The sequence below is a fragment of the Ornithodoros turicata genome, chromosome 1, assembly GCF_037126465.1.
Source record: "Ornithodoros turicata isolate Travis chromosome 1, ASM3712646v1, whole genome shotgun sequence".
In the NCBI taxonomy this organism is placed as follows: Eukaryota; Metazoa; Arthropoda; class Arachnida; order Ixodida; family Argasidae; genus Ornithodoros; species Ornithodoros turicata.
Window position 1 is genome coordinate 78,011,432 of NC_088201.1, and position 18,711 is coordinate 78,030,142.

Genomic DNA, 18,711 nt, shown 5'->3' on the forward strand with positions numbered 1-18,711 from the left:
CGTTATGATCCAAATATCCATGATATATGCCAGGGTATCATGAGCCATTTTACCGGAACCAGGTTTCCATTATCATTGCTTGTCCATGTGCGCACATATGTGCATGTTCACGATACTGTGGCACCATTATTGTAGCACCAGACGTTGCTTCACCAGCGCTGCTTTATGTACCTTTTTCCTGGGGCCTGAGCAAGGAGAAGCAGAAATTATAATTATATCTGTTAAGGCTAATATTGTTAGGGATGTGCAAAAAGCATCTACATATTTCAGCTACAAAATGTGATCAACAATGTTAACAGCATAGCTTGCCCCCAGCTCCATCCCTTCTAATAGGAAATATGTTGTCAACCAATGGACAGCATACATATGTGTTATGACGATGTGCTACAAAGCAAATGTGGCCTCTTGCAACGTGCCATGTGTCAAAACTATGATTCACAGATAGATAAGTCTTTCTCATGACTTCACCTATTTCTGCCAATCCGTGATGAGCATGCTGACCGTCATCCCTTGCTGGTCAAGGTACTCGATGATGATGATGATGATTAGGATTTTAATGGCGCAAAGGCAACTTTGGCCATAGAGCGCCACGACAATGGTATGAATCAAAGCTAGTTAAAAATAATCGATTTCATTTAAAGTCAAAATAGGAAAGGTAAAAAGTAGTGAAAATATTTGCATGTTCACAGGTCGTTTAGGTAACCTATGTCTCTAAAAAAGTTGTACACATGGTTAAAACTGATGAGAGGTTCGTCCCCCAGCAAAAGCGCTGGGTGAAGAGGAATCCTATACTTGTAAAACAGTGAGAAGTGTTGTTGACGATGGTGTTCGTGATGAGTGCAAACTATTAGTATATGCACAACGGACAAGGCCGTCCCGCAATGCTCGCACTGTGGTATCTGCTTGCCTCGGAGAAGATACCCGTGTGTTAAGAAGGTGTGTCCAGCTCTCAGACGGCTGAACAGAACTTCATTTAATCGGTTTTCGAAGTGTTGTGCACACTGTCTTATCCGTGGTTTGATAGTGTGCAATTTGTTCAGAGTTTGCATGTCCCAAGAGCTCTGCCATTCTTTGTTGATAACATGTCTGAGGTCTCTCAGGAGATCACTGAGAGGAATCTCAAATGCCGTAATGTCGGTATCCTGAGCAACAGCGGCAGCACGATCCGCGCTCTCATTTCCCTTTATGCCTACATGGCTGGGCACCCAACAAATGCGTAAACTGTGGCCCTTTCCTTGTATAAGACTCGCAAGATACTGTGCTCGTCTTACCAGCAGGTTTTTGTGCATGTGGAGACCACATATGGCATGAACTGCATTAAGAGAGTCTGTGTATATAACCGATGATGATGTGTGCGTTTGCAAGATATGGTTGAGCGCAACAATGATGCCATAAACCTCAGCACTAAAAACTGACAAAATATTGCTTAAACGGTGTGGCTTAGTGCATACGCCAGATACCATGGCACATGATACTCCTGTATTTGTTTTCGAAGCATCAGTGTATATTTCCACATGGTCGCCAAAGTTTTGCTTGAGGGCTTCAAATTCTTGTTGTATTTGCAAGGCTGAACATTTCTGTTTGTCAAATTTCAGAAGAGTTGTATCATGTTGTACAGGTGGATACCAAGGAGATACCAGCCTACTGCACAACAAGGGCGGTAGATTATAGCTCGTAAAATTGTAACGTTCTACATCCCGCTGGACACGAATACTAAATGGAGCCACAGCATTTGGCTTATTAATAAAGAGCCGTTGGAAACAAGTGTTGGTTACAGTGGAGTGTGCAGGATGCTGTGGATAGCTCCTTACTCTCAGCCCATAAGACACTGCAAGGTAAAAGCGTCGCCTTTCCAAGGACCACTCGTTTGACTCAACATATAAGCTTTGAACCGGTGTGGTTCTAAAAGCCCCAAGTACCAGCCGCAAGGCAAGGTGGTGCACTGGGTCGAGAGCTTTCAGGACTGATAAGCGTGCTGATCCATATGCAACACATCCATAATCTAGTTTAGAACGAACAACAGAACTGTATATGCGGCGAAGAGTCTCTCTGTCTGCACCCCAGGAACGGTGTGAAATGGTTTTAAGAATATTTAAAGATTTCAAGCATTTTGCTTTCAAGATCTTGACGTGCAGCACGAAAGTGAGTTTTTTATCAAAGATGACGCCAAGGAATTTGTGTTCCTCATGTACAGCAAGAGCGTGACCATCAATAGTCAGTGTGGGGTCTGGGTACAGTCCCCTTCTCCTGGAAAACAGGACACAAACAGTTTTTTCTGAAGAGAACTTAAAACCATTTTGATTGGCCCATTTCAGCAGTTTGTTAATTGCGAGTTGCAGCTGCCTGTCACAAGTACTCAAATTTCTGGACGAATAAGAAATCTGTACATCGTCCACATACAAAGAGTATGAAATAGAAGGGGGAATAACGCTTGCTACTGAGTTCATTTTAACTATAAAAAGTGTTACGCTTAGTACTGAACCTTGTGGAACTCCGTTTTCTTGAATAAAAGGTCGCGACAGCGTTGTTCCCAGTTGAACTCTGAAGGTCCTACCTTGTAAAAAGTTGGTTATGCAACTGAGAAGTCGGCCCCGTGCTCCTAATGAGTAAAGGTCTCGGACGATACCATACCGCCAAGCAGTATCATAGGCCTTTTCTAAGTCAAAGAAAACAGACGCACAGTGATTTCCTCTATCAAAGGCCTCTCGAATAGTGGATTCCAACCGGATGAGGTGGTCTGCTGTCGACCGTGCATTTCGAAAACCACACTGGTTATTATTAAGACAGTTATTAACCTCAAGATAGTACATTAGTCGGTTGTTAACTATCCTCTCGAAAGTTTTTCCCAGACAGCTTGTCAGTGCAATAGGTCGGTAACTGGTTGGGTTTGAAGCATCCTTCCCAGGCTTCAGGAAGGGGATGACCGTTGCTACCTTCCATGTTGATGGCATTTGGCCCTTTTCCCAGACATCATTAAAAAACTTAAGCAAACATTCTTTAGATTCACTTGACAGGTGAGTGAGCATAGAATATGCAATGCGGTCTGGCCCCGGGGCACTGACCTTTACTGAAGACAGTGCTCTCAGGATCTCTACCATGGTAAAGGGCTTGTTATATAGAAGGTTCTCACCACCTGTGACTGGAATGGCTTGTTTTTCAGCTTGTTGCTTTGTAGAGAGGAAATCCTTGTTGTAATGAGAAGAACTCGATATGTTATGAAAATGCTGACCGAGGAGGTCAGCCTGCTCGCCCAAGTTCTGACATGGGGCCCCATTTACCTGAAGTAAGGGGATAGAAAAGCCTGTATAATCTCCTTTAATTTTCCGAAGTCTATCCCAAACCACCTTTGATGGAGTGTTGTGTGTCAAAGAAGAGATAAAACTGCACCACGAAGAGCGCTTGGCCTGCTTTCTCGTCCATTTGGCTTTCGCCCGTGCTCTTTTAAATGCAAGGAGGTTCTCTGGAGTGGGGTATCTGCGAAAGATACCCCAAGCTCTGTTCTGTTCTTTGCGTGTTTTCCCACAATCGTTTGTCCACCAAGGTTTGGGACGCTTGGGGAGACGGCCAGATGTCTGTGGCACAGATTTCAAAGCGGCATTTATTATTGCATTTGTTATAACATTATTCGCTTCTTCAATGCTAGTATCCTCAAAAGATAATGATACGAGGTTGGCTTCTTTCTGAAACAAGTTCCAGTCTGCCTCAGAAAGTTTCCATCGTGGAGGTCGTGACCTTAAAGAATTTGTTGGACCACGAAATTTTATAATGATAGGAAAGTGGTCACTACCACGAGGGTTTTGTTCAACTGTCCACTCCAGACGTGAAAAAAGTGCAGGACTGCACAGCGAAATGTCTAAAGAAGATAAACTTTGCGTTGAAGAATTTACGTATGTTGGTAACCCTGAATTTAGGAGACATAATGGCATTGAGAGAAGAACCCTCTCCAACATTTTCCCCCGTCTATCTAGTTTTGAGCTGCCCCACAAGGGATTATGAGCGTTAAAGTCGCCTGAGATGATATAGGGCTGAGGAAGTTGATCGCATAGCTTTTCAAGTTCTCTTTGTTCTATCAATAATGATGGTGGCAAGTATAATGAACACACTGTCAAGACAGTGTCAAGGCAGACTTGAATGGGAACTGCCTCCAAGTCTGTGACAAGCGGAAGTTGTCTTGCAGCTATACTCTGCGGGAGGACCACAGCCACTCCGCCAGATGCACGAGCCCCAGTTGTACGGTCCTTCCTAAAAATATTATGTCTACGGAAAGGATTATAATTTTCTTCGTGTAAGTATGTTTCTTGTAAGCAGAAGCAGACGGCACTGTATTTTTCAAACAGGTCATGTATATCATCTATGTTAGTGTGAAGGCATCGACAGTTCCACTGAAGGAATACTTGCCCCATAATGAAAGTGTGAATTAACAAGAACAAAGGGAGACTGGCCATTGTGTGTATTAAGGAGGGACAACCCTTGGTGGGGGTAATTTCTGTTTATCTTGGGACTTGCCCCTACCTCGATGATGATGATTAGGATTTTAATGGCGCAAAGGCAACTTGCCCCTACCTCGGCCTCCTTGTTTCTCTTTTTGCTCCTTCTTTTGGGAAGGAGCACGTGGGTTAGATGAACTGGGGAGACTTGACGATGATTTCTGCGACATGCAGTCATCATCATCGAGCTCCATGTTGTGTGTGTCTGTCTGGACTGAACTCCCAGTGAGCCCATCCCAGACTGAGAGTACACCATCAACCTCTGCAGAGGCTGTGGTCACGATTTCCTGGCTGCCCATTTGAGCAGCCGGAGCCAACGGAGGGAAACTCTCCGCAGGCTGTTGTTGTGTTTGAGGAGCTTGGAGTAAAGACCCAGACGTCTGGGTCTCTACGGATTTCGTCGGTGGCGTCGCTCCCCTACGCACCACCGCCGCGTAACCGCCTTTTTTGGCAAACTCAAATTTTGTTTTTGCTTCTTTGTATGTGATGTTTTCAGTTGCTTTAATGCTCAGGATGTCTTTTTCTTGTTGCCACTGAGGGCAGGACCGTGAATAGACTGGGTGATTGCCACTGCAGTTTGCACACTTAATCTTATTCTGACAGGTTTCTGCTGTATGATTTTGGTCTGTATCGGCACACTTTGGGCAGGTAGTGCGTCCCCGGCAGACCTGCGATCCGTGCCCAAAACGTTGGCACTTAAAGCAACGACGTGGGTTAGGAACGTAAGGTCGCACGGGGCAGTTGATATATCCTGCTTTGATGTCTGTCGGAAGTTTATGCAGCTGAAAGGAAAGTACGATATGTTTCGTCGGGATTTCTTTGCCGTCTCGGCGCATTACAATCCGCTGGGCTTTTACTACACCCTGATGTTTCAGGCCTTCCTCGACCTCAGAGTTAGAACAGTCGAGAAGCTCATGTTGTGATATTACGCCCTTTATGATGTTGAGTGCCCTATGTTCGGAAATCGTAACTGACACATCGCTGATTCTATTGATGGAGAGTAGTGTGGTACTTTGCAGTTTCGTTTGTGCTTCGATTTGTATGTCTCCTGTCGGCAGTTTCTTTGCTGTGTAGGATTTCCCAATGATTTTCTCAAGCTCCCTAGCAACGACAAACGGTGATATTTTGGTCAAAGGCTTCGTATTGTCTTCTCCGTGGGTAATAAGAAACTTGGCAAACCAAGGTTCTGGAGTGAAGTCTAGTATCTGGGTTGGCTGCGCATCGGTGCGGTGCCGCTTGCGGCGCCGATCTTGATGTTTATAATTCTCAGTATCCATAAAAGGAAAGTACTGCTTCAGTGTAGCAGGCGTGTCACCCACCATCGAGCCCAACAAGGGGGCACGCCCCGCGCGCCAACACTTACCTCTACACTATACCCGAGTGCAGCTTCTGGAGAGTGAAAGGACTGCCCTAGGTTGACCCTTGCCGCCAAAGAAGGTGAAAAGCAGGAAAGATAGAAGGAGAGAAGAAGAAAGAAAAAGTGACGAAAAGCGAGATGGCGACTAGCTGAATAGTCCTGGCCGGGCTTTCCAGGACCACCCGTCTATGGGAAGCAGGGGCCAAAGCGGTGTGTTGCTTTCCCAGAGGGGCCCCGAAGGGTCCAAAACAACCTCTGGGTCCACTCAACCACCAGGATCCCCCTTTCCCCAGACACGGGACAGCCACGCACAGTTATATGTGGGGGTCTCCCTCCTGCGGCGACCCAACCGTGAGTGCAGGAGGGGGCTACTGCGGCTGCTGCCGGGCGATGGGGGCGCCACTATCCCGACGCCGGGCAAGGTACTCGGTTGCTGGAGTCAACTTCATTAGTATAGAAGGACACATGGTTTCCATGGTTGGGAAAAGGCTGAGTGTGATCACACAGAAGTCCAGACAGACACAGAGTGTCTCAAAACAGGAACTCCTAAGTTGTTGCTGATTTCAGCTGCTGTGACTGTTTTGTCTTCCCTGTGCCCAAGCTCACACTTCTCCAAACTCATGTAATTTCTCAACCGGCTTCTCTGAGAAACTGCGTAGTTTTACATACAACCGCGGACCATAGGGCTTAGCACCCCGCATTTGTCGTCCACATGTTCACATTGTGTGCAAGCCATGTGCAAGTTCGTGCGGACACTTACCCGCAACTTCGGTCCTTTGGTGCTATCCTCTTGTTGTCGTCGAACGAGGCAGATGCCGCATCCCTTTTCAGCGACTTTTACAGTCCAAATCGGTCTTCAGGTGAACGAGCTCGTAACATTCTAATGCAAAATGCTTCGAGCACACACAACAGTTGCCTTGATAAGTTCAGAGCACTCAACCACTGGCTTCGTACCACTCAATCACGCACAAAATCAACTGGGAACTTCGCACGGAACATCTTTGTTAGTAGCGTACCTGCTCGTACTGCGAGAAGCACGGCATTCTCACAATTCACTCACGCTCTCTCACAAAGTGACAACTTAGACGAGGTTGTGTGTACTGACTAGCCGGAGTAAAAAGATGATCAAATTAAGACGCAGAGAATGGTGCGCGTACGTACAGGCGACTCTCGATTTCGCTTTCAGCCTGACGAGTGATGATTGCTGGCGATTGCGAAACTGCGAGCCAGTAAACAAGCCCAGAAGAGCCAAAGCGATAGCTGAGCGTGACGTCAGCTGTCCAAGCGGACGACAAGCCAAAAAACAGATTTCGCAGTAAATACAGGGTATTCGGACAAACTAATTTGGAAGTACATTGAGTATAGGCATCAACCTTTGTGCCTGCTAGTTTTTGTTGTAATCTGTGGCAGTGAGTTTCCTCCGGAGCTGACCTTTAATGGCGCAAAGGCGGCGAAGGCCAAAGAGCGCCAGAACTATGGTGAGTGTGTGGGAGATTATGATGAGAGAGAGAGAGAGGAGGAGGACGATAACAAGTGATTGTGGCAGTTAAAAGCTATCAACAAATATGAGCGATGAGATGATCCAGGATGAGAGATTTACAGGATGAGTTAGGTGACAAAGGGGTAAAAGCGGAGCAATGCTGACTACATCTACATCTGACTAAGTAACCCACACATGGTCAAAAACTGGATAACATTATCAAACGGCACAAGAGGAGTATCACCCAGTAGAAGGGCTGGGTGGAGTGGGACATGGTATCTGTAGAATGCGGTGAAATACTGTTGGCGTTGGTGTTCGAAGTGAGGGCAGGATGCCAGTACGTGCAAGAAAGTCAAGCTGTCACCGCAGTGCACGCAAACAGCGGATCCTGGCCTCTGAGTAGGTTGTGATGCGTGAGCCATGTGTGCCCAATCCTCAATCTCGCGTACAGAACTTCGGAGAATCTGTTGATGTGTTCAGTCCGATGCTCGGGGAAGATGTGTGGCTGTGTGACGCGTAGCTTGTTATTTTCTTCCATGTCCCACTCCTGCTGCCACTGTGTGTAGACAGCTCTCTTTAATACTGACAAGATGTCTTGGGAGGGTAGTCCTAGAGTTGACTCCTCTTGTGCCAACGCTCGCCGAGCCTCACGGTCAGCTCGTTCATTTCCCGGGATCCCAGTGTGGCTGGGGACCCAGCAGAGACAGATCGAAAGGCCTCGGGAACAAAGTTGGGTCAGAAGCACCCGTACTCGCTTGACGAGGTGATTCTTGCTGTCAAAGCACGAAAGCAGCGCACGCACAGAGCTTAGCGAATCGGAGTAAATAACTGAGTTTTGAAGGTCATTCTGTTGAATGTGCCGCAGAGCCAGGAGAATCGCGTAAAGCTCTGCGGTGAAAACTGTGGCGTTCGTGTTCAAGCGTGCCATCATAATTGAATCACCGTCAAGGTCAACGGCCGCCACACCATTGCTTACTTTGGTCCCATCAGTGTAGATAGCGTGGTGGTCCCCGAAGTTATGGTGAATCTCCAGGAATTCCTGGAGAATGACAGTGTGTGCAGTGGTTTGATTTGATTCAGGTTTTATTGGCGCATCAGCTACAAAGGCCATAATGCGCCAAATACCACTGAAGACTAGTTAGTTAAAAGGTACATGTGTAGGACTAAAATGAGTAACTGTGCATTAGTATTTAAAATCACAGATGCGTTAAAAACCCAGTATCTTTAAAAAACCTATACACGTTTTCAAAAGGAACAAAGCTGTCATCACCCAGCAGAAGCATTGGGTGGAAGGGCAAGAAGGTTCTATAAAAAGGAGCAAAATGATGTTGACGAAGATGTTGGTGCGCTGGACACGTGATGAGGATGTGAATGATTGAAAGCTGTTCCCCACAGTGGTTGCATTCCGGTGGGTCTTCTCCTCGTAGAAGATACCCATGCGTCAAGTATGTGTGTCCCAAACGAAGGCGAGAGGATAGCACTTCATATAGTCGACTGGACATACCAGGTGAACTGGAGCCTACATAGGGCTTGATACTGTGTAATTTATTATTGGTTTGCTGGTCCCAGGATGTCTGCCAGTCGTTATTAATGCATCTTTTTAGACATAGTTTGAGGTCTTGTCATTGGTCTTGTCATTGTCATTGAGGTCTTTGAGGTCATAGTTATGTCACTTGTTAGCGCAGCCGTAGCAGCATGATCAGCTCGCTCATTGCCAGGTATCCCAACATGACTGGGTACCCAGCAGAAGAGTAGCTGATAGGCCCTGTTAGCTATAGTGCTTGCCAGGCTCCTTGCACGAGCAACTACCAGCTTTTTAGTGGGGTGTGTGTTACATATAGCCTGCAGAGAACTGAGAGAATCTGTGTATATTACTGAGGATCTTATGTGATTCTGTAGGATGTAGTTGAGGGCTAAAATTATTCCATACACTTCAGCAGTAAAAATAGACATGGTGCTCTTTAGACGGTGTGAATGTGTAACTATTCCAGTAACCATAGCACATGAAACCCTGGTATTTGTTTTTGATCCATCAGTGTAGAATTCAATATGGCTGCCAAAGGTTCTCTTTAGGTGCTCGAATTCCTGTTTCAATACAATGCTTGGCGTATCACGTTTGTCGAATCTGGTCAGTGATTTATCACATTTTGGAAAAGGTTGCCATGGTGAGATTTTTTTGCTGCACTCAAGGATCAAAGAGTTATATTCTGAAAAGCCATAGCGCTCAATTTCCTGCGACATGCGCATACTAAATGGCAATACCGCTGAAGGTCTGTTCAAAAAGAGTTGTTTATATTGTGTCTCTCTTACAGCAGGGATCGCCGGGTTTTGTGGGTAACCTCTAATCCTTAATGCATATGACGTACTCAGGTAGAACCGCCGTCTTTCGAGAGACCACTCATTGGCTTCTACGTAAAGACTCTCGACTGGCGAGGTCCGGAATGCTCCAAGTACCAGGCGCAGTCCCAGGTGATGTACAGGGTCCAACATTTCCAGAGTAGAAGGCCGTGCTGACCCATACACCACACAACCGTAATCAAGTTTTGAAAGGACAGTGGAGACATAGATCCGGTGTAATGTATCGCGATCTGCGCCCCATGATCGGTGTGAGAGTACCTTTAAAATGTTCAAAGACTTAATGCATTTTTTCTTGAGAGTTTTCAGGTGAGCCGAGAAAGACAGTTTTTCGTCGAAAATAAGACCGAGGAATTTGTGTTCAGGTTTCACGCTTATACTTTGGTTGCACATAGAAAGGGTGGGCTCTGGGAACATTCCCCGAACCTTCGAGAAACGAACACAAACTGTCTTGTCGGGAGAGAATTTGAAGCCATTTTCCTGAGACCATCTAACCAGCTTATTTATTGTTAGCTGTAGCTGACGTTCGCACACCGATAGGTTAGAGGAGCAATAAGAAATCTGAACATCGTCGACGTACAATGAATACTTGATTGTTGTAGGGATAACACTTGCTATAGAGTTCATTTTTACGATGAAAAGGGTCACGCTAAGTACGGACCCCTGCGGGACACCATTTTCCTGGATGAATGAACGAGATAGTGTTGTCCCAACTTGTACCCTGAAAGTTCTCCCCTGTAGGAAATTGGTAATACATTGGAACATTCTGCCACGTATACCAAGTGCATGCAAGTCTCGAAGGATACCATATCGCCATGCTGTATCGTATGCCTTCTCTAGATCGAAGAAAACAGACATACAGTGCTGTTTCCTGACGAAGGCTTCTCTAATGGTAGTCTCCAAACGCAAAAGTTGGTCGACTGTTGAGCACGCAGCTCTAAAGCCACACTGATATTTATCTAAACAATTATTTTCTTCTAGAAAATACATAAGACGGTTATTGACCATGCGCTCAAAGGTCTTCCCCAGACAACTTGTCAGCGCTATGGGTCGGTAACCGCATGGGTGCGAGGGATCTTTCCCTGGCTTTAGCAGTGGAACTATGGTTGCCTCCTTCCAGCCAGAAGGGAGAACACTTTCTCGCCAGATAAAATTAAAGAAATCCAGGAGAGACTTTAATGAAGTTAAAGACAGATGTTTAAGCATGGAGTACACTATGCGATCAGGTCCAGGTGCCGAGCTTTTAGGGGATGACAGAGCCCTTTGTAGCTCCGCCATTGAAAAAGGTGAGTTGTAACCACACTTCTCATCTGACCCACTGTCAATTGCTTGCCTTTCAGCAGATGATTTAATTTTTAGGAAATCTCTGCTGTAATGCGATGAACTTGACACTTGTTGGAAATGTTCCCCGAGGGCATTGGCCTGCTCCTCCATACTTTGACACACTGTACCATTTATTTTTAACAATGGTACACAGAAGCTTGTATAGTCGCCCTTTATTTTCTTTAGTCTGTCCCATATTATTTTTGATGGAGTTGTAGCATTTAAGGATGATACGAAATTTCTCCAAGATTCTTTCTTTGCTTGCTTTCGCGTCCAACGTGCTTTTGCTCTAGCTCTCCTGAAAGCAATTAGGTTTGTTGTAGTGGGGTGCCGTCGAAAGACACCCCACGCCCGGTTTTGTTCTTTGCGTGTGCTTCCACAATCGCTCGTCCACCAAGGCTTGGAGCGCTTGGGGAGTCGGCCAGATGTTTGTGGAATGGACTGTTCAGCGGCATTTATAATTGTATGAGTGATCAACTTATTTGCCTCCTCAACATTCAAACCCTGAAAAGCAGAAGATGGGAAACTGGCTTCTCTTTCAAATATTTCCCAATTTGCCTCTTGTAATTTCCACCGTGGTGGACGTGTTCTTATGTTGTTAGTGTGACCACGAAATTTAATAATGAGCGGAAAATGGTCGATACCTCGGGGATTCTGTTCGACTGTCCAGTCAAGAAACTGGAAAATGGATGGGCTGCATAGTGAAATGTCTATGCAAGAAAAATTTTGTGTTGAAGAGTTCACATATGTAGGTAGCCCAGTATTCAGAAGACAGAGTGACCCCGAAAGGAGGACCCTCTCCAACATTTTCCCCCGTGCATCTAGTTTTGAACTTCCCCACAAAGGATTGTGGGCATTCAGGTCGCCTAAAATCATAAACGGCTGGGGGAGTTGATTGCATAAGTCTTCGAAATCTCTTTGCTCTATTACCACTGATGGGGGCAGGTACAGTGAACAAACCGTGAAGGTCCTGTCGAGGCATACTTCGACTGCTACTGCCTCCAAGTCTGTAACGAGTGGAAAATGTTTTGCAGGTATGCACTGTGGAAGGACTACAGCCACACCACCAGATGCACATGCGCTGTCTGTGCGGTCCTTCCTGAAAATATTATGTCGGCGGAAAGGGTTTAGGTTTTCTTCGTGTAGGTATGTCTCTTGTAGGCAGAAACAGACGGCTGTGTACTTTTCAAAAAGATCGTGTACATCATCAATGTTGCTGTAGAGGCCTCGACAGTTCCACTGAAGGAGAACCTGTCCCATAATTAGAATGGAAGTAAGGAAGAGCAAAGGGACTCTGCACATTGTGTGTTAAGGGGGTATGACCCTTGGCGGGGGAAGCCTCTGTTTCTCCTTCGACTTGCCTCTACCGCGACCTCCGTGCTTTTCTCTTTGCTCCTTCCCTTGAGAAGGAGCTCTCTGGTCTAGAGTACTTGGAAGACTTGACGACGATTTCTGCGACATGCAGTCATCGTCGTTGAGTGTGTGGCAGACTGGGATGAGCTCCCAGTGAGCCCATCCCAAACTGAAAACGCACCATCAACCTCCGTAGAGATTGTGGCGGGAGCCGGCGGAGGCGAACTCTCCGCAGACTTTTCTTGTGTTTGGGGAGTGTGGAGTGGAGGCCCACAAGTTTGGGTCCCCACGGATACTCTGAGCGATGCCACTCCCCGGCGCACCGCTTCAGAGAAAGATCCTTTTTTCTGAAACTCCAGTTGCGTTTTCGCTGCTTTGTAGTTGAGCTGCTGTACAGTCTTAATTTTCAAGATTTCTTTTTCATCGCTAAAACGTGGGCAGCTTCTTGAATAGGATGGGTGGTTGCCTTCGCAGTTGACACAACGGAAAGTGTTCTTACATGACTCTGGAGTATGGTCATTGCCGTCACCTGCGCACTTGGGGCATATCAGGCGTCCACGGCACACTTGGGAATGGTGGCCAAATCTCTGGCACTTGAAGCATCGACGTGGGTTGGGTATGTAAGGTCGGACGTGACAGTTTACATACCCAGCCTTTATTTCTGTGGGGAGTGTGTGCAACTGGAAAGATAATATGACGTGCCTGGTAGGTATTTCCTTGTTGTCCCTGCGGATGGATATTCGTTTGGCACTGATCACCCCTTGGTCTTTTAAACCCTCCTCGATCTCTGTCTCGGAGCACTGCAGTAGCTCCTCACAAGAGATAACACCTCTGACTGTGTTGAGCGTGCGGTGCGCAGTCACTGAGACTGGAATATCACCAATTTGCTTTAGCGACAACAGTGCTGAGCTCTGTTGCCGGTTCTGTACCTCAATGTGGATGTCACCAGTTCTCAATTTTTTTGCATTGTATGCTTTGCCAATGACTTGTTCAAGAGTTTTAGCAACGAGGAACGGAGATATACTAGCTAGTGCTTTTGACTGATCCTCAGCCTGAAGGATGAGAATCTTCGGGAACCATGGTTCTGCAGTGGAGTTGAAGAACTGCAACGTTTGAACTTCGGTGCGGTGCCTTTTGTGGCGCCGATCAGGGTTTTTTGTATGAGTGCTATCCATAAAGTGGAGGAAGTGATTCGGTGCAGAAGTGTGTCACCCACCATGGAGCCCAACGAGGGAACGTGTCCCATACGTTAACACTGCCTCTGCACTATACCCGAGTGCAGTTTTCTAAAGGAAGAAGTACTGCCCAAGGTTGACCCTTGCCGCCAAAGAAGGTGAAAGGGGAAAAGGAGAGAAAGAAGGAGACCAAGGAAGAGAAAGTAATGAAAGGGGAGATGACGACTAGCTGAATAATCCTGGCCGGGTCTTCCAGGACCACCCGACTATGGGAAGCAGGGGCCAAAGCGGTGTGTTGCTTTCCCGGAGGGGCCCCGAAGGGTCCTAACCAACCTCCGGGTCCGCTCAACCACCAGGATCCCCCTTTCCCCAGACACGGGAAAGCCACGCACAGCTATACGTGGGGGTCTCCCTCCTGCGGCGACCCAACCGTGAGTGCAGGAGGGGGCTACTGCGGCTGCTGCCGGGCGATGGGGGCACCAATTTCCCGACGCCGGGGTGTGTGCAGTGGATTGTTTGTCAAACTGTGTCATTTTTAAATTGGATTGTATTAGATGTCTCTGCCAAGGCGCAGCATCGAGGACTGCCTGCTGCAAGGGAACGCCAGAGGGGCTGAATCCCACACGGGAACTCGCCGCCTCCACACGAAGCGGGAACGAGGGTACAACAGAGGGCTTTGCAAGGAAGAGTCGCTCCAGAGCGGGGTTCACACTAGAGTGTACAACTGGGTCATCGCCCTGGCATCTGTACCTTAGCGCAGCCTTCACATGTTCAAATTGTCTCCGTCTCTCGAGCGACCATTCATTGCCCTCAACATACAAACTCTTCACAGGGGACGTCCGGAAGGCACCGGTGGCGAGTCGGATGCCTTCGTGGTGGATGGGGTCCAACACCTTCAATGCCGAAGGCCGCGCCGAGCCATACACGACACTCCCGTACTCAATTACTGATCGCACAACCGAGTCATAGACCCGCAACAGTGTGACTTTGTCGGCTCCCCACGATCAATGGGATAAAACTTTGAGTATGTTGGAGGATTTCAGGCACTTCTGTTTTATATAGTTTATGTGTGGCACAAAAGAGAGCTTCTTGTCAAACACCACCCCCAGAAATTTTTGCTCATCAGAAACTGGTAGTGTGTTGCCACCGAGGAGCAGCGAGGGCTCAGCAAATGTGCCTCGCTTCCTAGTAAAGACAACACACGCTGTCTTTTGCGCGGAAAACCTGAAGCCGTTTTCATCAGCCCACTTAGATAGACGGTTGATCGCGAGCTGCACCTGCCTCTCAGCTGTTGAAAGATTTGGTGCCGAGTAGGAAACCTGGACATCGTCTACGTACAGGGAGTACTGGACGCCAGGTGGGATGGCTCTGGCTATCGAGTTCATTTTCACAACGAATAGCGTAACGCTCAGCACAGACCCCTGTGGAACCCCGTTCTCTTGTACAAAGACGTTAGATAAAGTTGAGCCCAGACTGACACGAAACTTTCTATCTCTGAGGAAATTATCGATGCACCTGTACATGCACCCTGTGATACCACATGCGTGTAGATCTTGCAGAATCCCGAAGCGCCATGTGGTATCGTACGCCTTTTCGAGATCAAAAAACACGGATACGCAGAACTGCCCTCGAACAAAAGCCTCTCTGATTTGTGATTCTAGGTGGAGTAGGTTGTCCTGGGTGCTCCGGCCGGAACGAAAGCCGCTTTGGTGTTTGTCAAAGATGCCTGCCTCTTCCAAAACATATACGAGCCTTGCATTTACCATGCGCTCGAAAGTCTTCCCAAGGCAGCTGGTTAATGCGATGGGGCGATAACTAATAGCAGCAGACGGGTCTCTCCCTGGCTTGAGAACCGGAACCACTTCGGCTAGCTTCCAGGACAACGGAAGAGTTCCTTCTCTCCACACACGGTTAAAAAAGTGGAGTAAGATTTGTTGCGACTGGGGTGTTAAATGCCGCAACATGTCATAGTGTATGCCGTCAGGGCCAGGTGCAGTGTTCTTTCTTGCCTGTAAGGCTCTCTGAAGTTCATGTGCGTTGAAGGGAACATTGTAAGGTGCTGTATCTTGTTTAGGTTGTTTAATGATGCGTTTTTCAGCAGCGGTTTTGTGTGACAGGAAACGCTGGCTGTAATGCGAGGAGCTAGACACGTGTTCAAAGTGTCCGCCAAGTACGTTAGCCTGTTCCTCCAACGACGTACAGGGAACGCCATTCTGCGAAAGACAAGGCACTGTAAACCCTTTGTATTTCCCGGAGATCTTATTGATACGGTCCCACACAACCTTGGCTGGAGTTCGCGAGTTCAATGCACCCACAAACTCCTTCCACGAGTTGCGCTTGGCCTCCTCCCTTGTGCGTTTGGCTGCAGCACGCTTCCTTTTGTATTGGATCATGTTGTCAACTGTCGGGTATCGACGCAAACGAGCCCACTCCTTTTGTTGTTCCTTGCGCGTCCGTTTACAGTCGTCGTTCCACCAAGGCTTTGAACGCTTGGGCAGAGAGGACGACGTCTTGGATATGGATTGTGTAGCAGCATGTATTATCGTGTTTGTTATGAATTCGTTGGCCTCGTCGATACTCATGTTGTCAGTGTTGTGTAGGGTCAGGTCAGCCAGCACGCTGAACACCGCCCAGTTCGCATCCTGCAGCCTCCAGCGGGGTTTTCGCGTACACAGCAGAGCATCATCACACTGATACTCGACCCAAGTTGGAAAATGGTCACTGCCATAGGGGTTTTGGATCACGTGCCACTGCAGATCTTGTGCAATGGTCACACTACAGATGGAAAGGTCCAATGCAGAGAATGTCCGTGTTGATGTGCTGCAGTATGTTGGTTGTGTTGTGTTCAGGAGTGTGATGGAGTGGCGGAGGAGTAAATCCTCAAGAAGTCTGCCCCTCGAGTCCAAATCTGAACATCCCCACAAACGGCTGTGTGCATTAAAATCCCCCATAATGAGGAATGGGGCTGCCAGCTGGTCCAAGAGATCTTCGATATCCTGTCGCTGCACATCTGCTGCAGGAGGAAGATATATTGAGCAGAGCGTAAGTGGTGTAGAGAGATTCAATCGAACAGCCACAGCTTCCAATGTTGTTGTCAACGGCACCTCAACTGCAGCAACAGACCGGGATGCTAGAATCGCCACTCCACCTGAGGATCGCGTAACCACCGGGCGATCCCTTCTAAACATTTGGTATTGTTGGAACGGATTTGTGTGTCCAGAGTTCAAATACGTCTCTTGGAGGCAGACGCCAATCGGCCTGTGCGCCTCCAGGAGGTCATGCACATCATCAACATTTGGAAGCACTCCCCTGCAGTTCCACTGCATGAAAATCTTTTGCGTATTCAGCATGCTTGGTGTACTTAGGGCGCTTGCACCCTGGCTGGAGGTGCCTTCGGTGACACCTTCTGCAAATGTCCTCTACCTCGACCCGGCTGTTTCCCCTTCTGTTGATCTGGGGAATTCTGAGGGGTTGGCGATGACTTCTGCGGCGTGCAGCAGTCATCGACATCCATCGACTGGGGTACGGTTTGGACCGAGCCCTCACCGCCCCCATTCCCTTCGGAAGAGGATGTCACCACCTGGATGTCACCAGAGCGGAGCTTTCGAGCAGTGTAATTTTTGCCTATCGTCTGTTCCAGAACTTTAGCAGTTGCAAATGGAGACAGCTTTGACAGTGACTTGATCGAAAATGCTGCAGCATAGAGTACGTCATGCGATCTGGTCCTGGAGCTGTCTGTTTTGAAACGCTCAGTGCTCTTAAAAGTTCTGTCATGTTAAAAGGCCTATTGTAAGCGTAGTTGTCGCCAGTACCACATGACAGGGTGCACTTCTCGGCAGAATCCTTGATCTTCAAGAACTCCCGTGTGTAATGAGCGGAAGAGGAAACGTTTTGGAAGTGTTCACCTAAAGCGTCAGCCTGGTCTTCGATGCTCTGACACGTGCTTCCATTTATTTGCAGAAGTGGAACAGAGAAGCTCCTGTAGTCACCTCTGATTTTTTTCAGTCTGTCCCATACAAACTTGGATGGAGTGCTACTATTTAAAGTGGATACGAAATTTTCCCAAGATTGCCGTTTCGCTTGTTGCCGTGTCCACCTTGCTTTCGCACAGGCTCTTTTAAAAGCGAGTAAGTTTGCTGGGGTTGGGTATCGTCTAAACTTACCCCATGCACGGTTCTGTTCCCGTGTGGGGTTCGCATAATCACTCGTCCACCAGGGCTTGCAGCGTCTAGGAAGACGACCTGAAGATTGCGGAATGGATTTAGTGGCTGCGTTAATAATAATGTCTGTAATAATGTCATTTGCTTCATTAATGCCGAGTCCATGAAGTGATTCTGCTGACAGAATGGCTTCTTGTTTAAAGGAGCCCCAATCGGCAAATTGTGTTTTCCAACGGGGTGGTCGGGTAGTGAGGGTAGCTGCCAGTTGATTGAGTTTTAATACAAGAGGGAAGTGGTCGCTACTGTAAGGACTGTCGGCAACTGTCCATGAAATGTCTTGAAATACAGATGGACTACATAGTGAAATGTCAATAGCTGAGAAAGTCTGTGAAGCCAGATTGACATGTGTTGCACTCCCTGTGTTGAGAAGGCAGACTGGCAAAGATGTTAGCATTTTCTCTAACATCCTACCTCGTGTGTCAACCTTTGAGCAACCCCACAGAGGATGGTGTGCATTAAAATCACCAAGCAGCAGAAAAGGCTGTGGCAGCTGTCTGAGAAGGTCTTGAAGTTGCTTTTCTTCAACCTTAGCTGATGGTGGCAGGTACAGAGAACACACCGTCATCACACGGTCAGTGCAAATGTGCACTGCAACAGCCTCAAGATTTGTAGAAAGTGGGACATCTCTCGTGGGGAGTGCTCTCGCCGTGAGGATGGCCACACCTCCAGAAGCACGTGCAGCATTCGTTCGGTCTTTTCTGTATACGTTCCACCGTCGGAGGTGGCATGGATTTTCAAAGTTCAGATTAGTTTCTTGAATACAGAAACAGACAGCACTGTGTCTGTCTGATATATCATCGATGTCATCAAGATTCCCCAGAAGACCACGACAGTTCCACTGAATGATACTCTTGCAACTGGAACTCATTAGGAGTAAGCAGAGGAAGGGGATCAGCAAGGACTGAAATGCAACCTGAAAATGTGAAGAACCCGTGAAATGTGGGAACATGAATGTGGAGAA

At 47.5% G+C, this 18,711-nt stretch overlaps 1 protein-coding gene across 1 annotated transcript; it reads right to left on the reverse strand.

Annotated features, from left to right (window-relative positions):
• Nucleotides 1-7,676: 7,676 nt before the first annotated feature.
• LOC135377330 (ribonuclease H1-like) lies at nt 7,677-8,435 on the reverse strand. Its single transcript, XM_064609687.1, has one exon. The coding sequence runs from the start codon at nt 8,433-8,435 to the stop codon at nt 7,677-7,679; it is 759 nt and encodes a 252-aa protein (XP_064465757.1).
• Between the last annotated feature and the right edge of the window lie 10,276 nt (nt 8,436-18,711).